Genomic DNA, 25,871 nt, shown 5'->3' on the forward strand with positions numbered 1-25,871 from the left:
TCACTTTTTGCAGTGTTTGGGTGATGTAACGAATGGTTTGATTGCTTCAGTGAGTCGAAAGTACTGCTTGGCTCTTTCCCAGAAGCTTTAACACCTGCTAAAAGGGTGAAGAATTCCAGGCAACTGCTGCCATCCCCTAAGCGCTGTGAAAAGTCTCTTGTCTAAGATTCAGTTTTCTGTATAGGTTGGGAGTCAGATAATGTGGTTGGTCGGAGCGGATCTAAATCCGTATTGCTGCCCAAACTACTTCTCGTGTTGATTGTGTTTTTAGTGAGCTGAGTTTGTAGCAAGGGATCATGATGGCTAGTGGTGATACAAAAGAGGTGATAAAGCTAAGAAGGGCCTGGCTCTCTTCTTTCTAGCTTCAGAGAATCTGCAATGGATATATGTATATTGCTGGTCCTGTACTTAGTGAGGTCTGCCAGCCTCACCTGATTAGAGAATAAGCTTCAGTAAGAGATGCTGAGTCCTCTACTGGAGCTTATAGTTTTCACTTCTCTTTGTTCCTGATTAGGATACTCTCTGAAAATAAGTTCACAAATGAGGCTTAAAATGCCCATCTATAAAGAGTAGAAAGGAGAATTATGTGTAGGGAGGGATGGATCTTAAGTTTGAGACTTCAAGTGCAAATTGAATGTCTGGTGCAACCTGGCTTAAAAAAATCTATAAAACTACTAAAAGGCGGAAAGATCCACCTGGCTCCCTTCTGTGGCATCTTTTATAGGAGAGTTCATAAACAACCTAGGGGATTTCTGCTTACGAACTGGTGAATCCCACTTTGTGATAATGTTCCAAATAGGTAAACTGCTGATCTGCACAGCTAACAAGATACTTAGTGCTTTGGAAGAACTATTTTCAAATGCAAAGTTACCTATGAAGATAAATGTAGGTATTAACACTGAGGGTTATTACAAAGCTAAAGAACGTGATTCACCAGTTGAGATAGCTGGCTGAAAGTCCATCCAGTCACAGTAGTGAACTGAAAGACAATGAACTAAAAATAAGCAAGCAGGAGATGGTTGGCAAATAGCAAATAAGTAACCAAGCACCAGTTCTTGGTGTAGATCTGATGAAAATGTGTTTCAGGAACCACAACAGCCAGAAAAGGTGAGATCGTGTATTTCTGCATTAGCATTGGGGAACCTCTAACTTGAGAATGCTGATCTGGTGGCAGCCCTAACAGCTGTTTTTAAATAGCCTTTTTTTTTTAAAGTTTCTGTAAGCACTCCCCGGAGGACTGGTAAATGCTTGGTTGTTGCTGTTGTTTAGTGGAAGTGGTCAACCTTGGTGACGTTGCAAACATACTGAAGTCATTGTAAAGCACCACAAGGTGCGTGTTGGATGGCTTGCCAAGCCAAAGGTCAGAGGAACCACAGGGACGGTTCATAGCAGGAATGGCCCACTGCTCGGCTGCCAGTGGCTGTGGCCTGGATGTTATACGGGAGACTGGATTAAATAGCTCTTTCCAAGAGTTTTCAGGCCAGGAATCTATCCTGACTCCAGATTGCTTCAAAGTGCTGCAGTACATGAGTGCTTAATAGCAAGTGGATGAGGCAGCTGGCTGTTGTCCATTGGATTTCTTCTTCCTTTGCTGGATCTCTCCTTGTACTTCCAGTTTGAATGTCAGGGGGCTGTGTTTCTAACCCCAGATGTGAGGTTAAAAACAAACCAGCAGAGTGAAGAAGAGTCTGTGCTCCGGGCTTTCTTTCTGAAAGACTTTGTAATGCAAAATCTGCCACTCTTCCACCAGCCAGTAGTTGTGAAGATTTTGGAGGAAGAGTCTGGTTTGTGGTTAGAAGTTAAAAGTCCCTCGCATGATCACGTGAGGACCTGGTGTGACTGCTGCTTGAGTCCTGCTCCGGTGGTGACTCTTACTCATGTGCCAGATGCAGATGCCATGACGGGGGTGTGTTCACAGCAGCTGTTTTGAGTGAAGAACCTTTCCCTTGAGGTTTATCGGGTGGCTGTGCAACACCTTGGACTTGACCTGTTAAGCTTTTCAGCTGTAGTGCTTCTGGTTTGTTGTGATTCTCCATGGATAGAAAGGGTTCATCTCAAGCACTAGTTATTAATCTAAAGGTAGCATTGAGAAGACATGGAAATATACAGTATATACAGTAATTACAGTATACCTAGCTAGAGACAAAGAAAAAGGGGTCGGTGGGAAGCATAGCTCAGGATTACACTGTTGGGGGGAGCTATCAGCCAGTTTAGGATGTGAAAGAAAATGTACTTCCTTCTTCTTCTTTGTAACTTTGTCCTCAGTGAGTAGTGTTGCTGCTGCTATCTGAAGGAAGGCTTCAGTGTGTTTAAGGTTTTCAAGGTCAAAGGCGCAGGGCTGCTGACTGGTGAGACTGTCTGTTGGTGGGAGGATGCAATGCTTTCAAAATGCAGGACAGCAGTGGTGAGATGAATAGCCTTTTAGTGGGTGGAGAAATGGGGACAGTCTCCGTATCAACAGCAAGTATCCAAAGTAGCTTAAATTTCCCAATGAAATGCAAAGGGTAAGTTGATCACAAATGGGGAAACCAATTTGCAGTCAGTGTCTTTTTATAAAAGGCACAAATTTTGCTTTTAGCTTGTGGGGATCTCTTTTTTTTTTTCCTAGACAAAAGTTGGCACTTTTGCAGTATGTAAATCATGCATTGAATGGTCCTAAAAGAACAGTGTTGCCAGATGAAGGCATGTCAGATGATGGCTTGCCTCTCTGTGGTTATCAGCAGGTGGCTGAGGCGTGACAATAACAACAGGGGAGCTGTTTGCTGTTATCTCTAGCACTGGTACTCCAGGCCCAGCTTCGGAGCAGCAGTCCCAGGTAATGAAGCATGCTTGGTGGCTGTGTCCAAGTGACACGCACATGGCTCAGTTAGCGCAGAGGGCTGGGGTGGCACTTATTGAGGAGGAATGGATCTATGAAGCTCTAAGCAGCTGAAGCTTCAGTAGAGCATACGGTGTTTGAATTTTCTGCCTCTAAAACTGATCCAAGTAGTGTTCTGCTGAGAGGTAGATGCTTTGCAGTAATTTCTTCTCCAGATGTAGCTGCTATGAAAACAAATGTTGAAGGACTTACTTTTTCACAATGGCCCTCCCTATCAAGGGCGCTTCAGTGTTCACAAGTTACTGGATTAGTATAACAGGGGTGGCTTGAAGCAATGCTGGTAAGAGCAGAGTGTTTGCTGCTAAAATTATGACTGAGTGACTTATAATTCTGCTGTCTTGCACATTTTTCAATCCTGGACTTAATAGGAAAGCTTTGGCTGCCTGAAGTGTCACCACTTCCTCTTTTGCATCTGTAAATTGCAGAAGGACTTGATGGTGTCCAAGCCTGCAGCACACAGACTGGGGTTAGTGCTAGAAGAGGTCCCTCTTTGTTCTGGGAACTGTGAAGCATTACAAACTGTTTCTTCCCTTGTGCTGTGTTTGGAAATACTATTCTTTCCAATAGCCCAGAAAAGCAGGGTGTTCTCAAGTCCTGTGTGGGTGTTTTTTTGTTAAAATTTTTTTTGCAACATGCAGGTGCTTAGATATGCTGAAAGGATCCAAGAGAAAGCTTACTATTGTCATTTCCTTTACAAGTTGGACAGAAGTTTTGAAGTTGTATAAAACTAACAAAAAAGCCACCTTTATATTGTAGAAGTCCATGCAAACGAATTGACTTTAGGTTTGCCTGTTTGTATACTGAAAACCCAGGAAATACCATAGTTGTATGCAGTCCAAACTTTGCTGCATGGTTTGTACTTGTGATCTGAATGTTTGAAGAATGAGTCCATTTCTCTGCGGAGCGGCAGATCTTTTTTTTTTTTATAGCTCCACAGATTGCTTCTGCTAGGCAGGCCATGACTGATTTTTGAAATGCACACTGGAAATCGCGCTTGCATAATGCACAGGAGAAGGTAATAATGTGCGGTGTACAGGTAACCTCTGCTCGTGGCTGAACTGGATGTCTGGGTTCTGTAGCTGCGTGCTTGGTTTGCGTGCACTGGAGGGTGGCTGTGCTGCAAACAGCAAGGGTGGAGCGTGCTGTTGCTGGCAATTCCTAAACCACCTAGAAATCTAAGGTAGTACATACTTGATTATTTGTCAGTGAAGTTATAAGTAAAGCAAAAAGTCAATAAAAGTTAGTACAGGTCTCCAAAGAAGGTTGTGGTGAATGCCGCACGAGAGTGCGCAAGCTGCAATGCTAAGCTGTGTTTACAGGGAGGTGTGGTTTATGGGGAGCAAGGTTCTAACTAGTGCTTTCTGGCATTATCTGTAGCTGTGTGCTCAGTCTCCTTATTCGCTTTCTCTGTAGATGTCTTTTGCACAAATTCAGCACTGAGCTGCAGCCTCGGAAAGCGGGATTATTTTTTAATGGCATCGAGGACTTTTTTGCTCCTGAACTCTTGTGGAATGGCACTGCTGTATCACTGCTGCAGTGCTAAAGACCTGTGTGCATTGGTGAAACTGCTTCCAGCACCCATTTGGAATAAATACATGCGTATTCCTTGTTGGATGATATTTCTGTACAAGAGAAAAAAATTGATGGTACTGTATTCTAACATGCTGAGCATGATTTAAAAGTAGATTTGGGCTATGAACATGGATATTTGTCTGTGCTAGGCCTCTTCAGGCAAGACCTCGGTGGAGAAATAGTGCAAAACTGTGGTTTCAGCATTGTGCCTTTGCTTGTGTAAACAGGACCTAAACCTCAGGGCCTGCATGGGGAATCTTAAAATTGATAGGACTCTTCCATCCCTAATAAAGTTTGCAGCTTCACACCTGTCTGAAGTGGAAGTTTGTGGCTCCTGAGGTCATGGTCCGGGAGGGCGGCTGGAACACTTTGCACCCTGGAGCTGCTCAGTGATGAAATCAAGGAACTGACCTGGCTGAAAACGGGTTTCAACACCAGCACAAAGGTATTTCTGATTTGAGTTACAGTGTAACTAGCCCTGCTGCGGAAAGAAGCAGTCCTGCTAACTAGAGGCCAGGGTATTTGAACGGCTGCCCAGTGAACCAGATCGAGCACCTGATCCAGGCGTAAAACACTGTTTCTTCTTGTCAGATGAGTTGTTGTAACCCTGGTCTGGCATAAACCTGGGGCAGGAACAAAGTACCTGTGCTTCATAGTGCTTCAACGCTAAGAGTTGGGTAGAAAAGTGTGGGGTGCACAAGTCTTTGTGTTGAATCTCCCTTTTGGAATATTTTGGGGTGTTGAATCAATAAGCAGAATTCCGGAGCCAAATAAAACATTCCTGGCTGATTTCTGTCTTCATGTGACCCCATAGGTTTTTCTAAACCATAGCTTTTTTTAAAACCATCATGGAAAAAACACACTTCTGGGTTTGTCTTATAGATTAGCTGTTTCCTGCTCTTTATGGCTTCTCTCTGTTCTGGAGTCAGCAACAATGCTGAAAGCTGATAGAACAAACCACTGTACCACCAGTGAAAGGGGTCTGTAATAGCGTTTTGTTTCTGCTTACTTTGTGACCTGTGGAATTGTAGCTGAGCAGGTAATATTCCTGTTAAAGTACTAGCATCAACCCATCCTTTTCAGAGCTTGTTCTTTCTTTGTTTCTCTCTGCCCTGAAGACCACGCTCTCCATCACTTTAACAGTCTTGAGCTGTTCTTGTTGCCACATGAGCAGCTGATCAATTTTTCACTTCTACAGAAGTAGATTATGTGTGATTTGATGCTCTCATTGGATGGTGCATGTGCATCTCCTCCTCGCCAAAGTGCATTAAAGCTTTGGATGTGACCTGTGAAATCACACACAGCCACAGTATGTTGACGTTGGGCGTCTTAAGGTGGTGGTGTAATGCCACTTTGCAGCTGGCCAAGCAGTAACACAAACGACTGTCTTCACTAGACCCCTGGAGTTGAGCTGCATGTCTGTAACGTAGCTACGGTCCTACAGTCCCCACCTTCCCTGCAAGTTCCTCTGTTGCAAGTCTGTCTGCATTCTGAAGCCCTTTGCAGAGCTGTACCTCTTTTAAAGAGTAATGAGGTTGAAAGCAAGATACAGGACTGTGTGACTAGTTTGGGCCCATCCATTTATCAGGGAAATTGTTTTCTAGTGCTGCAGACCGATAGAAAGTGTCAAGCTTGATAAATATGCTCGAGCTTCTTCACTTCCTCATTCTCCCTAGAGCTTAGTTTCTAGAAAGAAATATTGATATGTAAAATAATGGAGATACTCACCAGGGATCAACCTGGAGTGGAGACAGGGCAGGAATATTTTAATTTTGAAGCTGGCTGGATAAACAGTCAAACGAACCAAACAGTTTCTTTTGTTTTATGAAGACTTTATTTAACAAAAAAAAAGGAAGGGAACTGAACTTCATACATTGAAGTGTCTGGGAGGGAACATCCTTTCAGATGTTTGGTGTGTTGGAGATAACAGCACCCTTCCTTTAATCAGTAGCCTTTTTTCCAAGTGCTTTTTTAATGCAGTGCAGAGTCAGTGAGTCTGGGCTTCTGGGCATCTTATTTCTGTGCTCTGGTTGAAATAGCTCTTCCTGTGCTGGAATCAAAATCGGAAATGACCTGAGCAACACATGCTGAACAAGAGGAAGAGGGGGAGTGGCTTGCTGGCTGGAAACTTGTTAGTTCTGTTTATCTGTTCAGTAGCTTAGAAATAATTACTTTTGAAATGTTAGGGATTTGACTAGTGGGAGCATTTGCTATCTTGCTATCTATGGAAGTATAATGTCGGGAAAAAGTGGTATTCTCCTTGTAAGATTTTATTTACCGTAAAATTTGTGACTAATACGGTTACAAAACTTTTTTTTTCCCCCTAACACCACTTTAACAGAGAGAGTTGCGTTGAATCTGCACCAGAACTATTAGTCTGAATAAAGATTTCCACATGCTTGGTGAACAGGAGAACAGCAGTCAGATGATAGCTGTGCATGGGATATGGCTGGACATGCTTTAACCCCAGTCACATTGATTTGCAATGTCACATTGGCCATGTATGGTATTTAAATGTTATGCTGGTATTCCTGGGGTCCATGGGTGGAATTTTAAGTTAACTTTAGAACCGAGAACCTATTGAATAGTTTTTTCCTACAATATCAGCATACAGGTCAATATTCAAAAGAGTTGCTTTATTTTAAAGATCATAAGGTTGATACTTTTGAATGCTTTAGTCTAAAGTGCATAAATATGAAAGGGCTGCTTCTCCTATTTAATTGTTGTGGGAATAAATTTTTCCTAATGCCTGATTGCTAGGGAGTAGCCAAAGGATCTAGATCTTGGCTATGGCTTAAAGTTTGTCTTCTCGGTTGGAGGGGAGAAGAAAAGAAAAAGGGTGTCTCTGAAGCCCAGACTGAAGTGGCCAACACGTCTTAAATGTGAATGATCAGCTCTGCCTAAATGTAAATGCTTTGCTCTGGCAATCTATGGGTGCTTTTGTATTTGCTTTAGGATGGTCGCTATCTTCAGACTAGCCGTAGTTCCCAGGGATGGTCATGTTTTCCAGAGGAACAACTTTAAGTTGAGGAATGATTATAGTCATGGGCTTCTGTGAATAGCAGGTCTTCCCTATACCTGGGAGAGCCATTTTTGTGCTTGGAGCAATCACTAAGGATATGAGCAAAAAGGACAGAAGACTAAACATAGCTTGTCTAGAGATCAAATGGTGCACTAGAGTAAGTATTAAAAGTAGTTTGGGGAGCTAAGAAGGTCTTCGGTGCCTACAGCAATGAACTACATGAAATAAGCCTGCTCAAGTCCTGGGACATCAGAGGCTTATTTTGAGCTGACCTCCTGTTAAAGGACTTGAAAAGACAGCCCTTGCAATTCAGCTTGTACAACTTCATTAGATTTTATCTGGAGCTTGATTGAATTTGTGGACAAGATTATGAAAAGCAACATGACTGTCAATGAAGTGAGCAGTCTTTGAAGGGAAATACTCTAGTATCCCAGAGGGCAGTGTTTTTAAGTTCAGTTATGGAATATTAGAATTCTTGATTCAGTTACAGGTTTTTAATAGGATATTCTTGCTGCTGTGCTGTCAATGATACTAGTTTAACACGTAGCTTGCATGGTGCCTGTTACTCTGAACTCGGTGTTCGTTTGACTCTTAAGTATCCTGAAATTAGAGGGGTTTCTTCCCATCTCAGCTGTTGCCGAAGTGGTGGTCTTAGCCCCTGGGATCATAGCTTTTTAGGGAAAAGCTTTGATCCTCAAGCGCAGCAGCAAAAATAGCCTTGCTCGTGAGGGTGGACCTGTGTCTGCTGTGTTTTGTTGCTCTGGCAGGTCAGACTGGCTAGATGATGACCTCTGGATAGCTTACTTAACACATCTTAATATTTGTGTAGTGGATATCCAAGTCAGACTCTCCTTTGAGGACATAGGGATAGCCTTTTTGTAAGATGAGAGGAAAATGGAGGAAAGCCTCGGTATCTTCCCCTGTGGGTGGGGTGAATAACAAACTTCAGAAGCAGCTATGCTGCCTGCTCTTTCCTCCTTTTGCGGGCTCTGTTGTAGTAAAAGTGTGGCATTGTCTGCAGCTCAGAGACCGCACCACTGGCGTGTTGAGTGATTGCTTGAGCCCAGTGAGAGCCAGCCTACCCATCGCAGTGCTGAATTGTCACAACCTTTTCGTGTTGGTGTTCTTGCTTTTCTTCTGTTGCTAAATGTTCAGCAGCGATCCTGGAGAAGAGAAAGAAAAAAAATCTCTGACATGTTCATGTATAGCAGCAGCTGTTAATGGGGAAAGTAGTACTTTGTCAATACTGGGGAGATCTCGCTTGTTAAAACTATGCATTTCACCTTTTTTTTGTTGTTGAAGTAAAAGCGAGTTGATGCAGAAATAACAGTAATTTATAAGCTTGAGAACTATGCCCATATAAATGATTACGAACCTTTTTGGCTACTGCCGAATAAATGAAGAAATCTAATCTTTAGCTGTCTGCTTGTCAAGTATCTCCACAACTAGTTTTGCTGTATGTAACTCAAGGGTACTAACAAAAGATGTGACAGATTTTCAAATGAATTTGTTCTCATAGTCCCTGAAAATTTAAATTTTTTTGTACTGGGTATGCTGGCTGGATCTACCATGTCTCTCTGACAAGAAAGTGTATGGGGAAGATGCTGTATTTCTTGGAGATTTTTCTCCATTTGAGACAACCATAGCAGAAATGGGCATGTGTGTGCATGCAGGGAGTCTGTGGTTTTTGTCTTTAAGATATTAAATCTGCTTTATGCTCTATCCCCAACAGAGCTGGCAGCATGGATTGCTTCAGGGCCTCCCATTTCAGTGCAGAGTTTGGTTGTCAGGAGCCAAGCTTATCTATTTGACTTCATGCTAGTGCTTCTCATCTGCTTGAGTGCAGTGTGATCAGCTGAGGGGCAGGCAATTTAGGGGAGGCAGTGACATAAAACACAGTCGTTCCTGCAGTAGTTTGACTTTTGGTTTATAAATAGTGGAAAGCAGGTAGCTTTTACAGGCTGCATAAGCAATTGCTGTAATTACAGTTGTGTGATGGCAAAAGGGAGAGATGCTAATGCTTCTCCATCCTCTAACATGCTTTTCTTTGCTAGTGAAGAGATGGAGGTGACAGTGTATGTGGTGGACTCCTGAGGTTTGTAGCAGCTGGACCACTGAAAAAAGCTAGAGTTGTATGTGCCTGTGTTCTAAAATACCTTCTCCCTGTCCCAAAATTCTGTCGTCTTCCCCTGGGGCATGTTGTAACTTACCTGGGATCTTGTATGGGCCTCAGTAGTAGCCGGCATTGACTTGTCATGCTCTTTGTATGTTCACTATGTTGCCCTAAGACCTTGCCATGGTCTCTGGTTTTGTTTTCAGTGGCCAACTCAGGAATGTAACATCAGAGAACTTTGATTTGCTTTCTTTGAAAAATGATAAAAGTTGGGCTGTTTGTTTTTCTTTTCAGTTTTCAGCCTTGTTCTTTCTGCTAGCTCTGCTTTTCCAAGCTGAGAGTGAGCACTGTGTGATAAGGCGCTGTCTGCGAAAACTCACCTGATCAGAAACGACTGTTCAGAAGACGAGCTTCTCCTGTGCATACTGGGAAGTGGGGCAGAGGAGTTCATTCAGAGCGTCCTTTGCTTGGCTCTCAGTACTTCTGGGAGACAATAATTTTTGGTCGGGGCAGAAAGAATTCCACACCTTTCTTGTGCCAGAGCCTGCAAACCATTGCATTTGAGTTCTTTGTCCGGTTGCAACCTTGTTTGGTGTTTTTTTTTCCTTGTGTCTTAGATTAATTTTTGCTTACATCTAATGCTTTGGTTTAGGTGGTTGTGCTAGAGAAAAGCTGTAACAAGCTCTCCTGCTGTGAGCTGTCGTGCTCGGGTACTGGAACTAGTTTTCCTCCTCTGCATCCATAGTACGCTTCATGATCTGTTTTGTGGCTGCAGTGGTGGTAAGCCCAACAGCTGGATCAGTTGCTTTTCCACATTATGCCAGTTTCTGTACTCTCTCTTACTTCTCCTTCTGTGAGATGCTCTGATCTCCTTTTGTAAATGTCTGTGTGGTCTAGGACCCTGGGATTGAAGCTTCTTCCCTGCGGAAGCTGAGGCTGGGTAGCTTTCTCTGTTGTGACCGTTTCCTCCCTCACTTTCCTAAGTTAAGAGTGAAACACCTACAAGAGCAGCATTCATGCTATGCAGTGCTGCCTTAGGAGTATTAATACCTTTTGGGTGTCAGCACTTCTCCGACCTGTCAGACACAATCGTAACTGCGCATCTTACCCCTTCCCCTCCACCCCATCGTTATTTCTGCAGTACTGTCTTCCCGCTCGCCAAGGAAAACCTGAGCCGTGGACCGAGGTAGAACATGGGGTCGTCCTATCCTGCGTTTGTTGAAATAACCTGGTGTGGCTGCTCTGCATTCGACCCTGTCATTCATTTGACCGAGGTCCTGCCTGCTTTGGCTGTCTCTCCCTGATTGACCTCTGGTGGGGGAAGAGCGATCAATATTGCGATTCGCTGGAGAGCTGGAACGGTGTCGGTGCTTGTCAGGCTGGGCTGCGGGGATGCGGAGGAGGGGTTGAGCAGGGATCTCTCATGCGTGCTGGCAGCCTCCCACCGCCGGGCTCGTTGCTGTGCAGCTCTGGAAGGCGGCAGCCAATGGGAAGCACGAGCATCCGTGCAGTTGGGCTCACCGAATAACTCCCGAGGTACCTTGTTTTCAGTCTGAAGCGTGGAACTTCTCTATTGCTGCTTTTTTTTTCCTTCCCTACCTCTTGTTCCTCGCCCCCTTGGCTGTCTCATTTTGTTGTTTTGAGGAATAACATCCATGCTGTTGAGTCTCTCGCTTGGTCTCAAACGGTATTTGCTGCATTTCTCACGCCCACAGAGGGACTGTCTGTGCTGTTCGGCGTGGGGGGAGATCTGTCACCTTTTGGTGCTTCGTGACTGTATCAGGTGGGGTAGGTCATGCAGCTGGAGGCAAACGTGAGCTCTGAAGGCTTGTGCTTTGCCTAGCCCTCTAAGCAAGCTGAAAATAGCCCTAAAACGGGGTCATCAGCTATTTTGCGTGCACAGGCTCTCCTCCAGTTGTGTGTGCCAGCATAAATGCTGTAGAATTGCGTAATGATTTGGGGCCCCCAGTGCAGGAGAGATGTTGACTAACTGGAGCATGCCTTGGGGAAGGCCACTGAGATGGTTAGAGCCTGACCTGTGAAGAGAGGCTGGGAGGCTTGGGACTCTTCAGCCTAGAGAGGAGAAGGCAAAAGGACAGATCCGTGAGCAGCCTTCGCCTACCGGAAGGAGGGACTTGGAGAAGACGGCACCAGGCTCTTCTCAGAGGTGCCCACCAAAAGGACAAGTGACAACAACCACAAGTTTGAATGGGGAATGGCACTTTGGTGCAATCACTAATGAACATTTTTCTTTGTAGTGCTGGAGCAGGGCCTGAGGGAAGCTTGGGAAACTCTAGCCTTAGAGACACTTGAAACTTGGCTGGGCAAGGCTCTTAGCAACCTCATCTATCAAATTATCCCTACTTCTAGCAGCAGGTTGGACTACAGTGACCTCCAGAGGTCTTTTCCAGCCTATTGTTTTCTGTTGTTTTACGGGATCTGTGAATTTGAGGTTTGTCTCTGAAATCTCGTTGCAGTAACGTGTTGACTTAGTGGAGTGAATGCTATAAAACTGGAACTTTAAATGTGCACATTTAACATTTATGGGAATGAATCTTTCAGGACTCTGTGGTGCCTATTTTCAAGTTACTGGAAAGGACACCAGATGGCTGAATGCTGCTTTCCCTCTTCTCCATGGGACGCTGAGTTAAGGCTGAACGATGCTCTGTTTTCCCAGTTACCCCCACCCCAATTAGTGTGATCTTTATTTAAAAATGCCTTACATTCACATATTCCCCATATAGTCCTTTCAAAATATAGTGACTCCATGTCAAGAGTGACATGTAAAGAAACAGTCATTTTATCTTTAGCTATCAAAGTCCGGTGGTGTGCAAGTGGGTTACAATCTAACTGTAATGAAAAGGTAATCACCAGCCTTCTCCACCCTCTGGGACCCCAGGAGGTTACTGGAGCAGCACACTGCCCCAGTTTCTCTTCGTCATGTGTGTGATGATTGAATTTTTTTGTTTTGTTTGGTGTTTTAAGCATGACTCTTGATAAGCTAGTTTAGTTGGCTACTATGCGTAGGGCCAGCATTTGACAGATGACTTTAGAGGGGGAAAGCAACTTAAGTAGCTTAATAGGATTTAGCTCTGTCTACACTGTCCTGCCAGAGCACATTATAAACCACTTTAGTGGGATTCCTTCTTTAAATATAGCCATGACATCAGTGTAGGCAGAACCTCTAACAGCTCTGGGAACTTTCCTGTAAAATCAATCTCAAGATGCAGTTCAGAAGAATTGATGAATGAATGAATGCCTGCGCTGGAGCTTGAGGAATCCTACCAGCACTGATCTCGTGAGCAGGATAGAAGGATCTCTGAAGGTGGGCTGTGTGCGTATTAGTTTACCTATAAAGAGCATTGATTTCTAGTGGAAATGATGCATCTGTCTTGGGAAAGCAGAGCAGCTAACAAAAAATCCTGTTAGGAAACAGTGGGGCAAGCACCTGCTTCTTTTAACTGACATAACTACTATTACAGCAAAATAGCCCCATGTCCTATGTATTCCCAAAGTTTGGTGGTAAAGGAAGCTAAAAGTAGGTATATTTGTCCCTAAATAGCTGATTATTTTTTTTAGGTCAGTGATCCATGACGACTTTCGGCTTTGCAGGCAGACAAGTCCTATGAGAGTTGAATGGCTTTGCTTAGTTGAAAGGAGGCAGTTTCCCCTCTTCCCCATGGGGAAGTGGAGAAACTGTGAGAAGAGATGCTCAGACCCGAAGCTGCAAGGCGAGATGCCCTCTGTAAATACACGTTGTGGCACCAAGTTTGGGTTTTTTAATCTATGTGCACATCTACTGTTAGTTGTTTCCCTATTCTCATAAATGGCATTTGGGAGGTGAATTTAAAAAGTGTGCGTTCCCCTTTTTATCAGCATGACGACTGGGCAGCAGAAGTGGGGGACGTAAGGCTGTGACCGCTTGCCAGAATGCTGCTCTTGAGGGGGCAGCATCTGACTTTACCCTGGTTGCTGAGAGGGCCATCTGCAGCTCTGCACTGCTTAATGGGGAAAGCTGTAAAGAAAGCATCTCTATTCAAATTGTATTTCTCTTCAGTATAGCTGCCGGAGGCCCTAATCCCTTCTCGGTATTTGGCGAGGAGCCTGCATGAGGCCTTTCTCAGCTCTGTAGCTTCCCTCGCGCAGGCTGCAGCGCTGAGCGGAGAAGTGGTTAATGACGCTCCCAGTCTTGTCAGTGGTGCAGAAACACAGGCTCCAGCTGTGACTGTGGTGGGTCTTGGCTAGCTTGGATAGTTTTTTTGATCTGCTTCCTCTGTTAGTCTCTGTATGGTATTTTTTTTCCTGGGTTTCAAGGTTCTCAATAGTGAATATTGGTTGTCTTTGTCCCTGAGGATTTTTTGAGAGCTTTTTTTTCTTTAAAGAAAGAAAAGGGGAAAAAACCCACTCAAAAAAACCCAAAATAAAACCAAGGAAAACTCGATGTGGAAATGTTTCCTGCACATGAATGAGCTTCTTTTGGGGGAGGGAAATGTACAGCTTTAAGTTGAAGGCAGAGGTTTCCTCCTTTTTTTTTTCCCCCCTGTTCTTTTTTTTTTAACCCCAACTCAGGTAGTCTTCAAAAAGGAAGTTTGGAGTGAATTTATGGTGAGAACTGTGACACTTGTTTGTCTCTGACAGTTAAGTGGCACGTTTGCATTGTTTGTGCAAGGAGGTCAGTTCAGGTCCACAGTCAATAGATGGGTCAGAGGTCTGTGTTCCTCCTTCCCCAACTTACAGAAGATAACCCTATGGGATATTGCCCCTTTCCAGTTCTTCGCAGCCTCTCCGCATGACTGACACGCTGCATTAAAGCCAACTTCAAATACAAACTATTTTAAGGAAGATGTCATATGGACTGCTAGCTGTAGCACAATGGGCTGTGACTTTCTAAAGATGTAGGGCAGCTTGCCTTTGATTTTGCTCTTTATCCCCTCCCAGAGGTCAGCCATCAGGGCAGCTAGACCAGTGTAATTTGCTGATGTAATTGAGTGTGCTATTTCTCTCACCCTGTAGTAGGCTTAATGTGTATTATGAACTACACTAAGTTTTTGCTGTGTAAACAGCCATTTGGTCTGCTTCGGTTGTGTAGACAAATGCTGGTGAAACTGAATGGTGTAAATATCAATGGAAATGCAGTGCCCCATTTTTATTTTCGTTGGTCTTTTTCTTGTTGTTCCAAAATTCTGACTCGATTCTGAAGATTGATTTCAGGTTGCAAACTGAGCATGAACTGGATGTGGATCTTCGTGTTAAAGACACCTGAGTAGCACCAATCTAACCCATTCCCATCACTGATGTATAAATGCAGTAGGCCAATTATAGCAACTTACCTTCCTGTCCATTCAGTGCTAATAGAAGCAGTTTATGAAGCCATTTGCAGTGGATTTGTTATCTTGGCCAGAAAGTATCTCTTTTTCTCCTAATTAATTTTTTTTAAACTCAGGTGCCTCTAAATGCCAAAATGTGTACTAGAGCTTCTTACTGTGGCTTAAACATTTTCCTCATAGCTGCTGTTTAGAAAAAGACCTCTTTACGGTGCTAATGATATGAAACAAGTTGTATAAATGTTAGCAGGCGCCTTAAGTTGCCTTCTAAGTCTAACATTAGTAACAATTTGATGTTGGAGTTTCCATTCCAATTTGGACTCTCTCAAATTATTCTGCATCGCTTATGTGGTTCAATGCAGCAAATGTTATGCTTGAGTTTATAGTGTGCAGCAGGAGATGCATGGCGCAAAAACTCCTAAGACATAAATGGGATTAAAATGGTGCCTGCAGAGATATTGCCATTGAGAATTTTCTGGGCAAGACATAATTCTGCAAGTGAGTCATGGACACAACCCTATTGGTCCAGTGATGATCACATTTTCTACATTTGTCTAAAACTTTTTTATATCTCTTGGGTTTCTTCATACTTTCTGTGTTCCTGTGGTACAGTCAGGACATTTTCATAATCCTTCTGATTACAAGGAGTACTAATTCCTTGTTTACAGGTATAGCTGATTAAAAAGTGTTTAATGTTCTTTGCAGATCAGTTATGGGTCTTGCCATTAATCATTGCTCTACCCTGAATAGGCTCCTTAAAAATGAGCTTGGTAAGTCTGAGCAGATGTTGGACTACGTTATTTGCACACAGCGCTTGGGAACCAAGGTAAAGTTGCTGCTTCTGTTAGTCGTGTTGTTGCACTTCTCCCCAAAGTGAATGAGCTTCCCTGCCTGTTCGGGCCTGATCAGCGAGCCTTACCAAATCCTGGTTACAGTCCCACCAAAATTACTTGGCAGTGGAAGGTTGCAGTGATGTTGTGAAGGGAATGAGGTGCCGTGCACGGTCCCATAGTGGAAACCCATGAAAGGCAGCCTGCTCTGGCTTTCCAGAATCACTTCAGTCCAAGTGTGGTGGTTAAAAATATCTTCTCTTAAAATGAACTACTTTCATGTGGAAATTTTGGAGACAAATTTGGAAACTCAGTGTGGGTTTTTTATCACTTGGGGTAGATGGGAAGTGGCCATACTTGAACTGTTTTCCTCTCAGCTGCTTTGATATGTCTGCAAGCCATGAGCTGCATAGAGAAGATGCCAGAAAAGTACAGTGAGAGGAGGAATGCTTGTGCTGGATGTCTGTGCTTGTATTCTATGCAACTGAATGTATGTGTTGCTAAGAAATTCAAACAAATCTTTGCCCAGCAAAGCCTCTTGACTAACACAAGTGATGTGATACTGTACCACTGAAGACAAACCAGCAAGTTCAAAATAACGGCAGAAGCGAGAAGAACCGTGTTATCTACAGCAGTCATGCTTATGGAAACGCTCCCGACCCTGATGATGGGATGGGGTAACCCTGTTGAATGGGTTGATGTTCCTTTGGCGAAACTTTCCACAACTGGGACAAGTTTTTGTTTTCTGTTCCGCTTAGGGGTGGCTCTGCTTGTTTCCGCTCTCCTTGTCCTCCCTCCCCCATGCCTTGTTTATCTTCTTCCAAATAGAAATGGCGTGTGAAAGCCTCTCTCAAAGCAGCCTGCGAAGGGAGTACTGCATGGTGTACGCAGCTTGCAGTGACCTCCCTGCCAGGCCTTTCCTGCTCTGGACATCAGAGCCGAGGGTTGAGCTCAGTGTCTTCAAACTCTGTAGTGGCTGATCTCTTCTGATTTTTTTTTTTTTTGTCAGTTTAAAAGGAGATGATTAAGAAGATTGAGAAGCTGCTGTGAGCCTAAATACGGCATTTAATCTTAACGGGTGCCATGTCATTACCTATCCAGCCCTGGAAAGGACAGGGTTTAGGTCCTACAGAGGAATAGGAGACTTGTAGGTGATGCATGTAATCATCTCTACTGAAAGACCCTATCTTTGTGGAGAACTCTTGAAATTCACAGGAGCAGTACGAATACTTGGGTTTCAAACCATATCTAATAAGAAGCAGCAACAGCTAAAGAGCAGCTAGCCAGCAGTAAAACACAGATTCCTTACAGCTGGAGTCTCAAAAGAAAATCCTTGAGGTTGGCGTCCACTCCAGAGCATGCATGGTCAGCATAGATAGATTAAAAAAAAAGCAATGTCCTAGTGCTTTGCTTGATAGTGTGTAAGGATAGGCACATAGGAGAGATTTCCCCCCCGCCCCCCAAATGAAGTGTATTGTCTCTGAGAGCTCACGTTATAGGAGGGGGAAGGGAAAAAGGATGGAAATTGGATTAAGTCACTGGGCTTCAGGCCTAAGCATTTCCTGCTTTTTTCTTTTTTTTTTAATACACCAGTGCTGCCTAGCTCGTGTGCTGGGCTGTGCGAGCATGCCCTGGTCCCTGCCTGCATGCAACAGGCAGCTTGGCAGTGCCACGTCTTGCCTTCAGGGAGTTCCAGGCCAGCAGAAGCGTAGCTGAGCTCCGGCTGCAGAGCTGGGGATGGGGAATTGTCTTGGCATGGGAATTTATACAGCACTTGGGCTTGAGCCAGGTAATGCAGGCAGTGCTTGCTTATCCCTGAGTTGTAGGAGCATTAAGTTCATACTTCCTTTATAGCATGGGGTTTCTTTCCATTATCCAGTTTGCTGGAAAATTACCTTGTGAGGAGATTGTGTTCTAAGACTTTAATGGATGATACAGCTTTCTAACCAAGGAAATAAAAGCTGCTTCTAAAAGATCTCGAGTAGAGAAGCTGCTGTCGGGTGGGAACATGTGAGCTAATCCGTTGTGGGAAAGGAATGCCTGGTGAAATTGTGCAGATCTGCCATGGGAGAGCTGGGCAAGCTGAGCGTGGACACAAGCAGTGCAGGAGACCCACCGTTCTTCCAGCTATCCTTTTGGTGCCTTTCGCCTCAATATTCCAAATATTTATCTGATTCTTGCCTTTAAACAAAGTTAACTGATGATTTTAACTTTGTCCAACTGGGAATACTAGGAAGGAGTAAACTTCTAAAGCTGAAGGCCTGTTCCCAAGAGGATTCCTTACACATTTTGCTGGTCTGGGATTTGGGGCAGACCTGCATGAACACTGATGCATCCGTGGTGGTTTTCTTTTGAGCACTGCAAGGGAATTTGCAGAATCCCCAGAAAGGAAATCCGCCTTTTCAGCGAGAATGCTCATTTGACAAGCTGCCAGTTCTGAGCTAAGCCTCATTTAATAAAGATTTAGTCTGTGGGGACCTGTCAGTGGAAACTGAATTTGGTGAGAGTGTCTCATTCTTTTCATCGCTGTAGTGCATAGAGGCTTTCAGCCAGCATTATGGAGAAACTAGGGATAAGAACATCCAATTTAGAGGACCCCCTTACCTCTGGGAACATTTCCTTGCTGTGTAAGATGGAGATTGCTGAGTTGGTAACAGCTAAGGGAATAAATGGATTGTTATTTGACTTCAACCCAATAGGATTCCGGTGTTCACTGCTGATTAGCATGGCTTAGATTTGCATTTGTGGGCAGAAAAAGAAAATCCAAGGAAATTGCTAAGCAAATCCTTTCTACTCTGTGCTTTCCATCTCTCTTTGGTTTCTGATACGAGATGCTCTGAATTCTAGCACCTGCCCCCATGTAACCTGTGGAAGTTGAGGTGTGCAGACGTACCTGCGCTATATGTTGTTTTAACCATGGCTCTCAAAACTCTGGTGGTGATTGTATTGTGTGTTGGTTATTGCCATAAACCAAGTATCACAAGGTTGTGTCTTTTCAGCCTCTGCACTGATGGCTTCTGTGTATTGGACCAAATATAAAGGCAGTGTTGAAAGTCTTTAATTATGAGATAAGGGGTCAGAATGTTAGTATGGAGGAAATGATGATGAATCTTTAATCAACCTAGCCGCCTTCTCGGTTGTTGACTGCACAAGGGCACTTGAGAAATTAATCTGAATTAACTGGAGGAATAAATTCAAAGCACATTAGTTAAACCACTTTAAATGCACTAAAGTGAATTAAACTACACTGAATTAAGGCTGTTCTAGTTAAACTACATTAAAACCCCGTGTGAACACTCATTTGTAATTAAAGTGGCTTTAGTTCATGGCTCTAATACCAATTAACTGTGGAATGCCCTTGCCTGTGTAGATAGCTTCTCCGCATTGAGGAAGGTAGCCTGTTTATTTAACCAGCTTGGTTAAATAGATTTGAGCTATATAGTCATGCTAGGAGATGTTTCAACTGTGGAGATGTTTAAACTGTAGATCTGTTTCATTCTAATGTGTCTGCTCTATTGTCTTAAGGTGACTAAAAAAAAAATGACATCATCCTTGGCATTTTCTCTTTCCCAGAAAGGAAAGCCAATAGCCAAAAAAAAGCTAAAGGCAAAGTGTTGGCTTATATTGCTTGCTCCAGTGTGGACTTGCCCTAAAAATATATATATATAAAAAAAAATCTACTGCAGTCCCCTAACATCATGCTTTCTTTGGGAGATGTCTGTATAAGGAGATGAGACGGTGGAACCTGTCCTCTGTTTCCATGGTGCTCTTCCATGCTGCTGAGGGATCCCTCACGAAGGAGGGAGAATACATCTCAGTACTGTGGGAAAAGCCTCTTCCGCAGCACGTTTCCTGCTCAGCCTTGTTCCTCTACTGTGTTCAGTACAGTAATTGGCCTGGGAAGGCCTGTCCCCTGGGCAGAGGAGATATGGATGGTTTAGTGCTGAGATAGCAGTGGTTTCCACATCCTCCCCCCACATTACATCTGCCTCTACGCAGCTGGCTGCCTTCCCTACCAAAGCCTACATCCTTCCGTAGAGGCTGTAGGATGAATGACGTCCTGAGACACTTAAGTATCTCAACAAACACCACGTACAACATTTTTCAGAAATTAAAATGGAGTGTCTGAACACACAGCATGTTTAGAACAAGTTGATGAGGGGGTCAGAGTGTGTTCCTTGTGTTGCCAGTGTTACAAAAAAAAAAATCACTTTGGGTAGAACATACTTATCATCAATGAGTACGTAAGCTTCTTCGAGATGTCCTGAAGCCTGCAAAAAAACCGATGTAGGAACTAGTGTAGGCTTGACACTATCCCACAGCAGTTTCTTTTCTTGCTAAGATGACTTCCGTCCTTCATGGAATAAATAGAGATGAGTGCTCCTTTGGCAGCAACCCAATTTGCTTCGTTTGTTCTTCTGGGTGAACGTTTTTCTCTTCCCACACTCCTTTAACCTCTTCTCTCTGTTTTATCATCACAATCTTAAGTCGCTGCTTGGAAATCCAGAAGGAACATTAGTTGCAAATTCAGTGGAAAACTTTCTTTTGGCAAAAGCTAACTTTAAGGTAAAATGATAAACAGTTTTCAATCTGGCAATGATTAAGACAGCTGTGTTGTTGAGATGCTCAAAAGCTGTAGCTGTTTTGTCCTGTGGGTTGAAATTGTGAAGTTTTAAGATGAAATAACTTTAAAACTATTGATGGAAGATTAAAAGTAAAACTGCATGCTTTTCAGGAACCACCCGAAGGCTTCAGCTTTACTCTCAAGTTTCTCAAGGAGGTTTTAGTGGACTTTCTAACTAGTAGTAAAATAGCTATCATCTATTCCATGTGAAGAGCTGCCCACTATGCCATGCTGCTGTTAGTGCAGTTAAGGACTAAAGAATGTGGTAATTGGAAGTCGGATAGGTTGAGGTTGGTAAAACTTGTACTTAATAAACATATAGATTATTTTGAACCCATGTGTATTCAGAATGAACATTCTACACCTGTTCTGTCACCAGGACTTCTTGGGCCAAATAACCTTCATGGCAGAGGGGAGATGGTGGTGTGAGGGGGTGTCCCTAAGCCAACACTCCTCGATACAGTCGAGTAAGAAACAAACAGCACTTACAGCAGTGCTAAACCTTGACGCTTAGGTGAATGCAACCCAACATTTACCTCCTGTGTTACAATGCTTTGTGGCTTTATTTAGGCTTTCCCTTCTAAGGAAACATACTCACATGTATCTTGTGTATCCTTTTCTAACGTTATGTGGATCAGTTCTCTTTGTGACTGCATATGTAGGATGGGATGGAGTACACATTCCCTTAAGTGCAGTTTCAGCAGCTAAAATTAGCCTTCCAGGACCACAGTGATCAGAGATGCGTTCAGGTAATTAATGCTGTAGATCTCAGTTTGGAACTTGTGGTCTGAGACCTGAAACCAGCTGTCTTGTATGGAAATTTTTCATCCAGTAGACAAGTATATTGGTTGAATCGATCCACAGTAACGTAAGGCATGGTCTCGGAGACCAAGGATTGTGCTAACTGAAGGCTGATCTACGTATGTGTCCTTAGGTATAATATCTGCACCTATGGGTACCCTTACACCATGTGGAAGCTAATCAGCCCCAGGTATTTTTGCAGGAGATGTTTTTGCTGTACCCTGTGTTTCTTACTGTGATGGTGACCCTCTCTGGGCATGGGGACTTAGGTATTTTCTGCCCCTTTTTTGGCTTCTTACTCCCATTGAGAGAGTAAATACCATAAATGCTGGCAACCATGCTGGAGCTGAGAAAGGCTGTTAACACTGCAGTAGGCTGTCGAGCACTGTCCCTGCACAAGACCAAGTATATTCAGGTTTCATGGTGCCTTTCCAAGCTAGCAATGCTGCTCATGGTTACTTCTCTGTGTACTGCTCTTAACTTTTATTTTGAAAGTGCTTCCTAACACTGTAGCTTCAACTCCTGCCAGTCTGGCTGATACCGCTTGGATTTACACTCATTTTCAGGGACTGCTCTGTCTCCACTTCTGCCATTAGTGTCAGCACAGTGGTAAAATGTTGCTCCTCCAAGTTGTCTCCATTTTCCTGTAAGGGCAGTTCATGCATCACTTGCTATAAAGGTTCTGATAGCTCAGCAAATGTTCGAAGACGAATTGATGCTCTTTTGTGGCAGAAGGCCCAGTGCGTAATTTTACATTTACTCAGGATAACGTGGCCTTGGATAACCGAGTCCCAGATTTACTGTTGCAGGATAGAGTGTCTGAGGGTTTATCCAGCCTCAACCCCCCTTTTTTAAATACTGTCATTTAATCCTGACAAGCAGGCACAGGCATATCTTTGGTTGCAACCAGGCTTTCACTGCCAGCTAGTCTCTGGGTCCTAAACTGACTCATCAAGTCAGAAAGATTAATAACTGCTCTGCTGGATGATTTCACTTGTTGTCATGGCACATATCCATTAATGGAAAACAAATATTCTCTGGAAAATGAAACACAGATCGTGGTGTAGTGGCCAGCCAAGTCCTTTTGGCTAGATGCATAAATTAAAGCATATATTAAGTGTCAAGAACTTCAGGTTGCTTGCTGCATGGCAGTCTTGAATTTTTCTTTCTTTTTAGTGTTTCCTTTTTTCCTTTTAATGGGGGCTGTTCCCCTACATTTGGAGCTGCAGTGTGAATTTTTTGCTGATAAAGAGTTGCTGGGAGGATGTTTTCATCTGGGTTTGTCTTTCCAGCGGTAATGCCTTTTAGCATGTGCAGGAAGGTTGAGGGTGTAAAGAAAGAAGTGCAGGAAAGCTTTGCATTACAGCAGCCTGACGTGTTTAAAGAATATCCCCGAGGAGCTTTGGTATGCCGAATAGTGTTAGTTAAATTACTATTGAGTGCTCGTACATGGCAAGCCTTCAGAAGTGGGAGAACGTGGGGCTCTGAACACAGCTTCCCTCTCGAAGGCCCCTTTCTGCTCAGGAACTTAAACAGTGCGCACACCATCTGGCCTAATCATGGGAAAGGGGGATAGGGTTTTTTCCCTTCCACCCCCACTCTTCTCCATTACGGCTCCCAAACTTCACTTTCTACAGTGGGACCAAGTTTCTGCTGTTTAGTTTGGGAAAGCGGCACCTGTAAGCTCCCCCATCCCCGTGCGCTTGATGGGCTTTGGGTGGGTTTCTTAAGGCTGGGAAAGCAAACAGCACATGGCTATGTGGAGTATCTGTGATGCAGCAGTTAGGTTTAACCAGCGTGAATCTCGTTATGTATGGCTGATGGGCCCTACAGTCTGTACGCACTGACGTTAGCTTGGCTGGGAAGTATGTAGTATGGCTCGTGTAGTTTGCCAGGATAATAACTCAGCAGGGAGTACCTATGGAGCAGATGCGGGGGAGGAAAGAAGGGGAAGAAAACCCTATGAAGAGCAAGTCACTACCAGACCCTGTTAGAAACGGTCACCGGTTTTGTTGAGAATCTTACTTTAATCGCAGCATTCTTTGTTTTATTTCTTTAACCAGGAGGGAAGTTATTGTTTCAATCAGGAGGAAGCACATCAATGTTCCTTAAGGAATTTCTGCATGAGAAGGAAAAGAGATACTGATTTAAAACCCCCATACCTTTGTTTTAGGTTTGCTGATACAGATCTATGTCTGCCTTCCCAGCATTGGGGCAGCAGTAGGTGACTTAGGCCCTTTCCAGATATTTAAATCATTTCTAATAACTTGGCATTTGTCACCACTACCAAGGGTTTATCCAAAAAAGCTTATGGATAAAGTAACATCTTTTTACTTGATTCATTCATGTGGGAAAGTGTGGCTGGATTTGGTGTTAGAATGGATTTTAATTTTTTTAATTTGCATTTTTGGGTTTCACCCAGGATTTTCCAAATAAAAAGAAATTGGAATGGAGTTAAATGAAATTGGAATGGAATTAAACACTTATTGCTTCCTTTTCCTCCCAGGAACATCTGACTAGAAATAGGTATAACACAATAATTCAGCTTGTGATGGCTTCAAGCCAGTGTGTCTGTAGCATCCACGTTTGTTGTACCTATATATGTGGATGGTATATGGAGGGCTTTAGCATTTATTCTAGGTCTACCTTGAACAGAAGCATTGCATGGGGATTCATTTTTTTTAAAAATCAATCTCACGCATGTATAATAAATTCCACCCCCTTTCAAACCCACTCATGCACTTGGATTTCTAATGAATAAGCCTGCATATTTATTCATGAAGATTAAAGAACTCTACAGATAGAGGCAGCTGGCTGAACTATTTTTTTTTTTTCTTTTAAATCTGGTGACCTCTGATCAGGAGTGAAGAGGAAACCTTCTCTGATTCACTTACGCTGTTTGCGGACTGGGACAGACAAAACGGCTCAGCTATTTACCACTTGGCTACAGAACATGGTTTCATTTGGTGGGATGCAGAGAGAGGAGAAAGTGGGGCTACAAATCTCCTGTTTATATTTAAAAATGTACAAAACCCACAAAACGACTTGTTTTCAAGGTGTGCCTTCAGCGCTGCCTTATTGCAGAGCCCTCAAACATCTGGGCGCCAATTCACATCCCCTGCTGTGGCTGTGCCGTGGTCAGATGTGACGCCTGTCTCTGTTTTCCGCAGGCCCTGTTGCTGTTGGGTGGCATCGCTCTTTCCTGCCTCGCTCTGGACCTGCTCTTTCTCTTGTTCTACTCGTTTTGGCTGTGTTGCCGCCATCGGAAGAGTGAAGAACATCTAAATGCTGACTGCTGCTGTACGGCATGGTGTGTCATCATTGCAACCCTGGTGTGCAGGTATGGTCAATGCCTGAAAGGGATCTTCCCTGTTACTTGGGGTGGTGTATCCTGTGCATGCATTTTCATACTTGGTATGCTGTATCTGTAGTTAATGATTGTTAGCAGTAATCCCTCTTTTCACTTGGTGTATATATATGTTTTAAATATTTGTAATGTATTTCCTTCCTTTCTACCACTTGCTGAATTGCCTAATGGTTTGAGCAATGTGAAAAGGAATAGCTAATGTCCTGCTCTTTTCTACTTTGCAAGTGGTAAATCAAGGACACTGCGTCCTCGGGAGCTTATCACTTAAATAGGATGGGTACAGTTGAAATATTTATCAGGTCTAGATGGAGATTTCTTAGAATATGGCATCCAAAAAGAGTCATTACGTGGGAGAGTAGATTAGGAAGAAAGAGGCACAGATGATTCTTTTTGATTTGGAATTATTGGTATTTGACTGGAGTGGACATTCAGATTTTGCAGCCTGGGTAAGACACTGCTGCATTTCATTGTCTGTACTAATGTGCCATCTCCAAGGGTTGCTAGTAATGGTGTTAGAGTCAGCACTGTTTCAGGTTATGACTGAGCAATAGAAGCTTTTGGAGGTGAGGTGTAAAGAAGGGTCGCTGAAAAACAAGAAAAATTAAGTAATTAGCAGAGAACATGTGCAGAAGAAGTTAAAAGGAGAGAATTCACATCTTCTTTGTTTTTCTGGGTTGGTTTTTTTTTTCAGTCAACACAGATGAGGATCCCATTTCCTAGAAAGTTAATGATGGGGCATCTGAGAGCAGGGATGTATTTGCAGACTTCTGAAGGAGCCTTGGACTTAGTTGGGTTTGACTTGGGCAGAATGAAAATTCTGAGCTCTATGGACATGTGCCCTGAGATTGAGTACTGCGTTTCTTTACCAATTCCAAGCATCATCTACTCTTGCCCAAGACTCCAGGGTTAGTTGCCCCTCCGCAGGGCTAGCAGGTCTGGGAGCAGTCCCATATTCAGAAAGAAGATAACAGTGAGGCAATTGTATTTTGCAGTGGCTTGTGGTTTGCTTTTTCCATTAACCTGCTGATAGGTGGTGGATCTGGTATGTGATCTTTTTGGAGGCGAGCATGTTGCTTGAAGGCCAGGCTTAGCTGTTCAAGGACTAGATTGTGCCACTAATGCATTTATGTATTTGCTCTTTCAAGGCACATACTTAAGAGAATAGAAAACCCCTGAAGTACTGGAACAAACACTGCAGAGCAGACATGATGTTGTGAGTTTAGCAGCTGGGGATGGATTTGCCTGTAGAGGCAGGGGCTCAGCGTTGAGGAGGCGAGCTAGTGCACTAGCCAATATTGCCATCTTTGCAGGGAGCTCTTCCGTGCTTTGCTGACTGCAAA

General features: G+C 43.6%; 1 protein-coding gene across 1 annotated transcript in view; it reads left to right on the forward strand.

The window, feature by feature from the left end:
* The window catches only part of TTYH3 (tweety family member 3), a 74,342-nt gene that overhangs the window by 15,614 nt on the left and 32,857 nt on the right, over positions 1-25,871 (forward strand). The window contains exon 2 of the mRNA XM_059826298.1: positions 24,335-24,504. Coding sequence (XP_059682281.1) covers positions 24,335-24,504 — 170 coding nt within the window. The remainder of the gene's footprint in view (positions 1-24,334; positions 24,505-25,871) is intronic.

This window comes from Gavia stellata, chromosome 18, assembly GCF_030936135.1.
Source record: "Gavia stellata isolate bGavSte3 chromosome 18, bGavSte3.hap2, whole genome shotgun sequence".
Taxonomy (NCBI): Eukaryota; Metazoa; Chordata; class Aves; order Gaviiformes; family Gaviidae; genus Gavia; species Gavia stellata.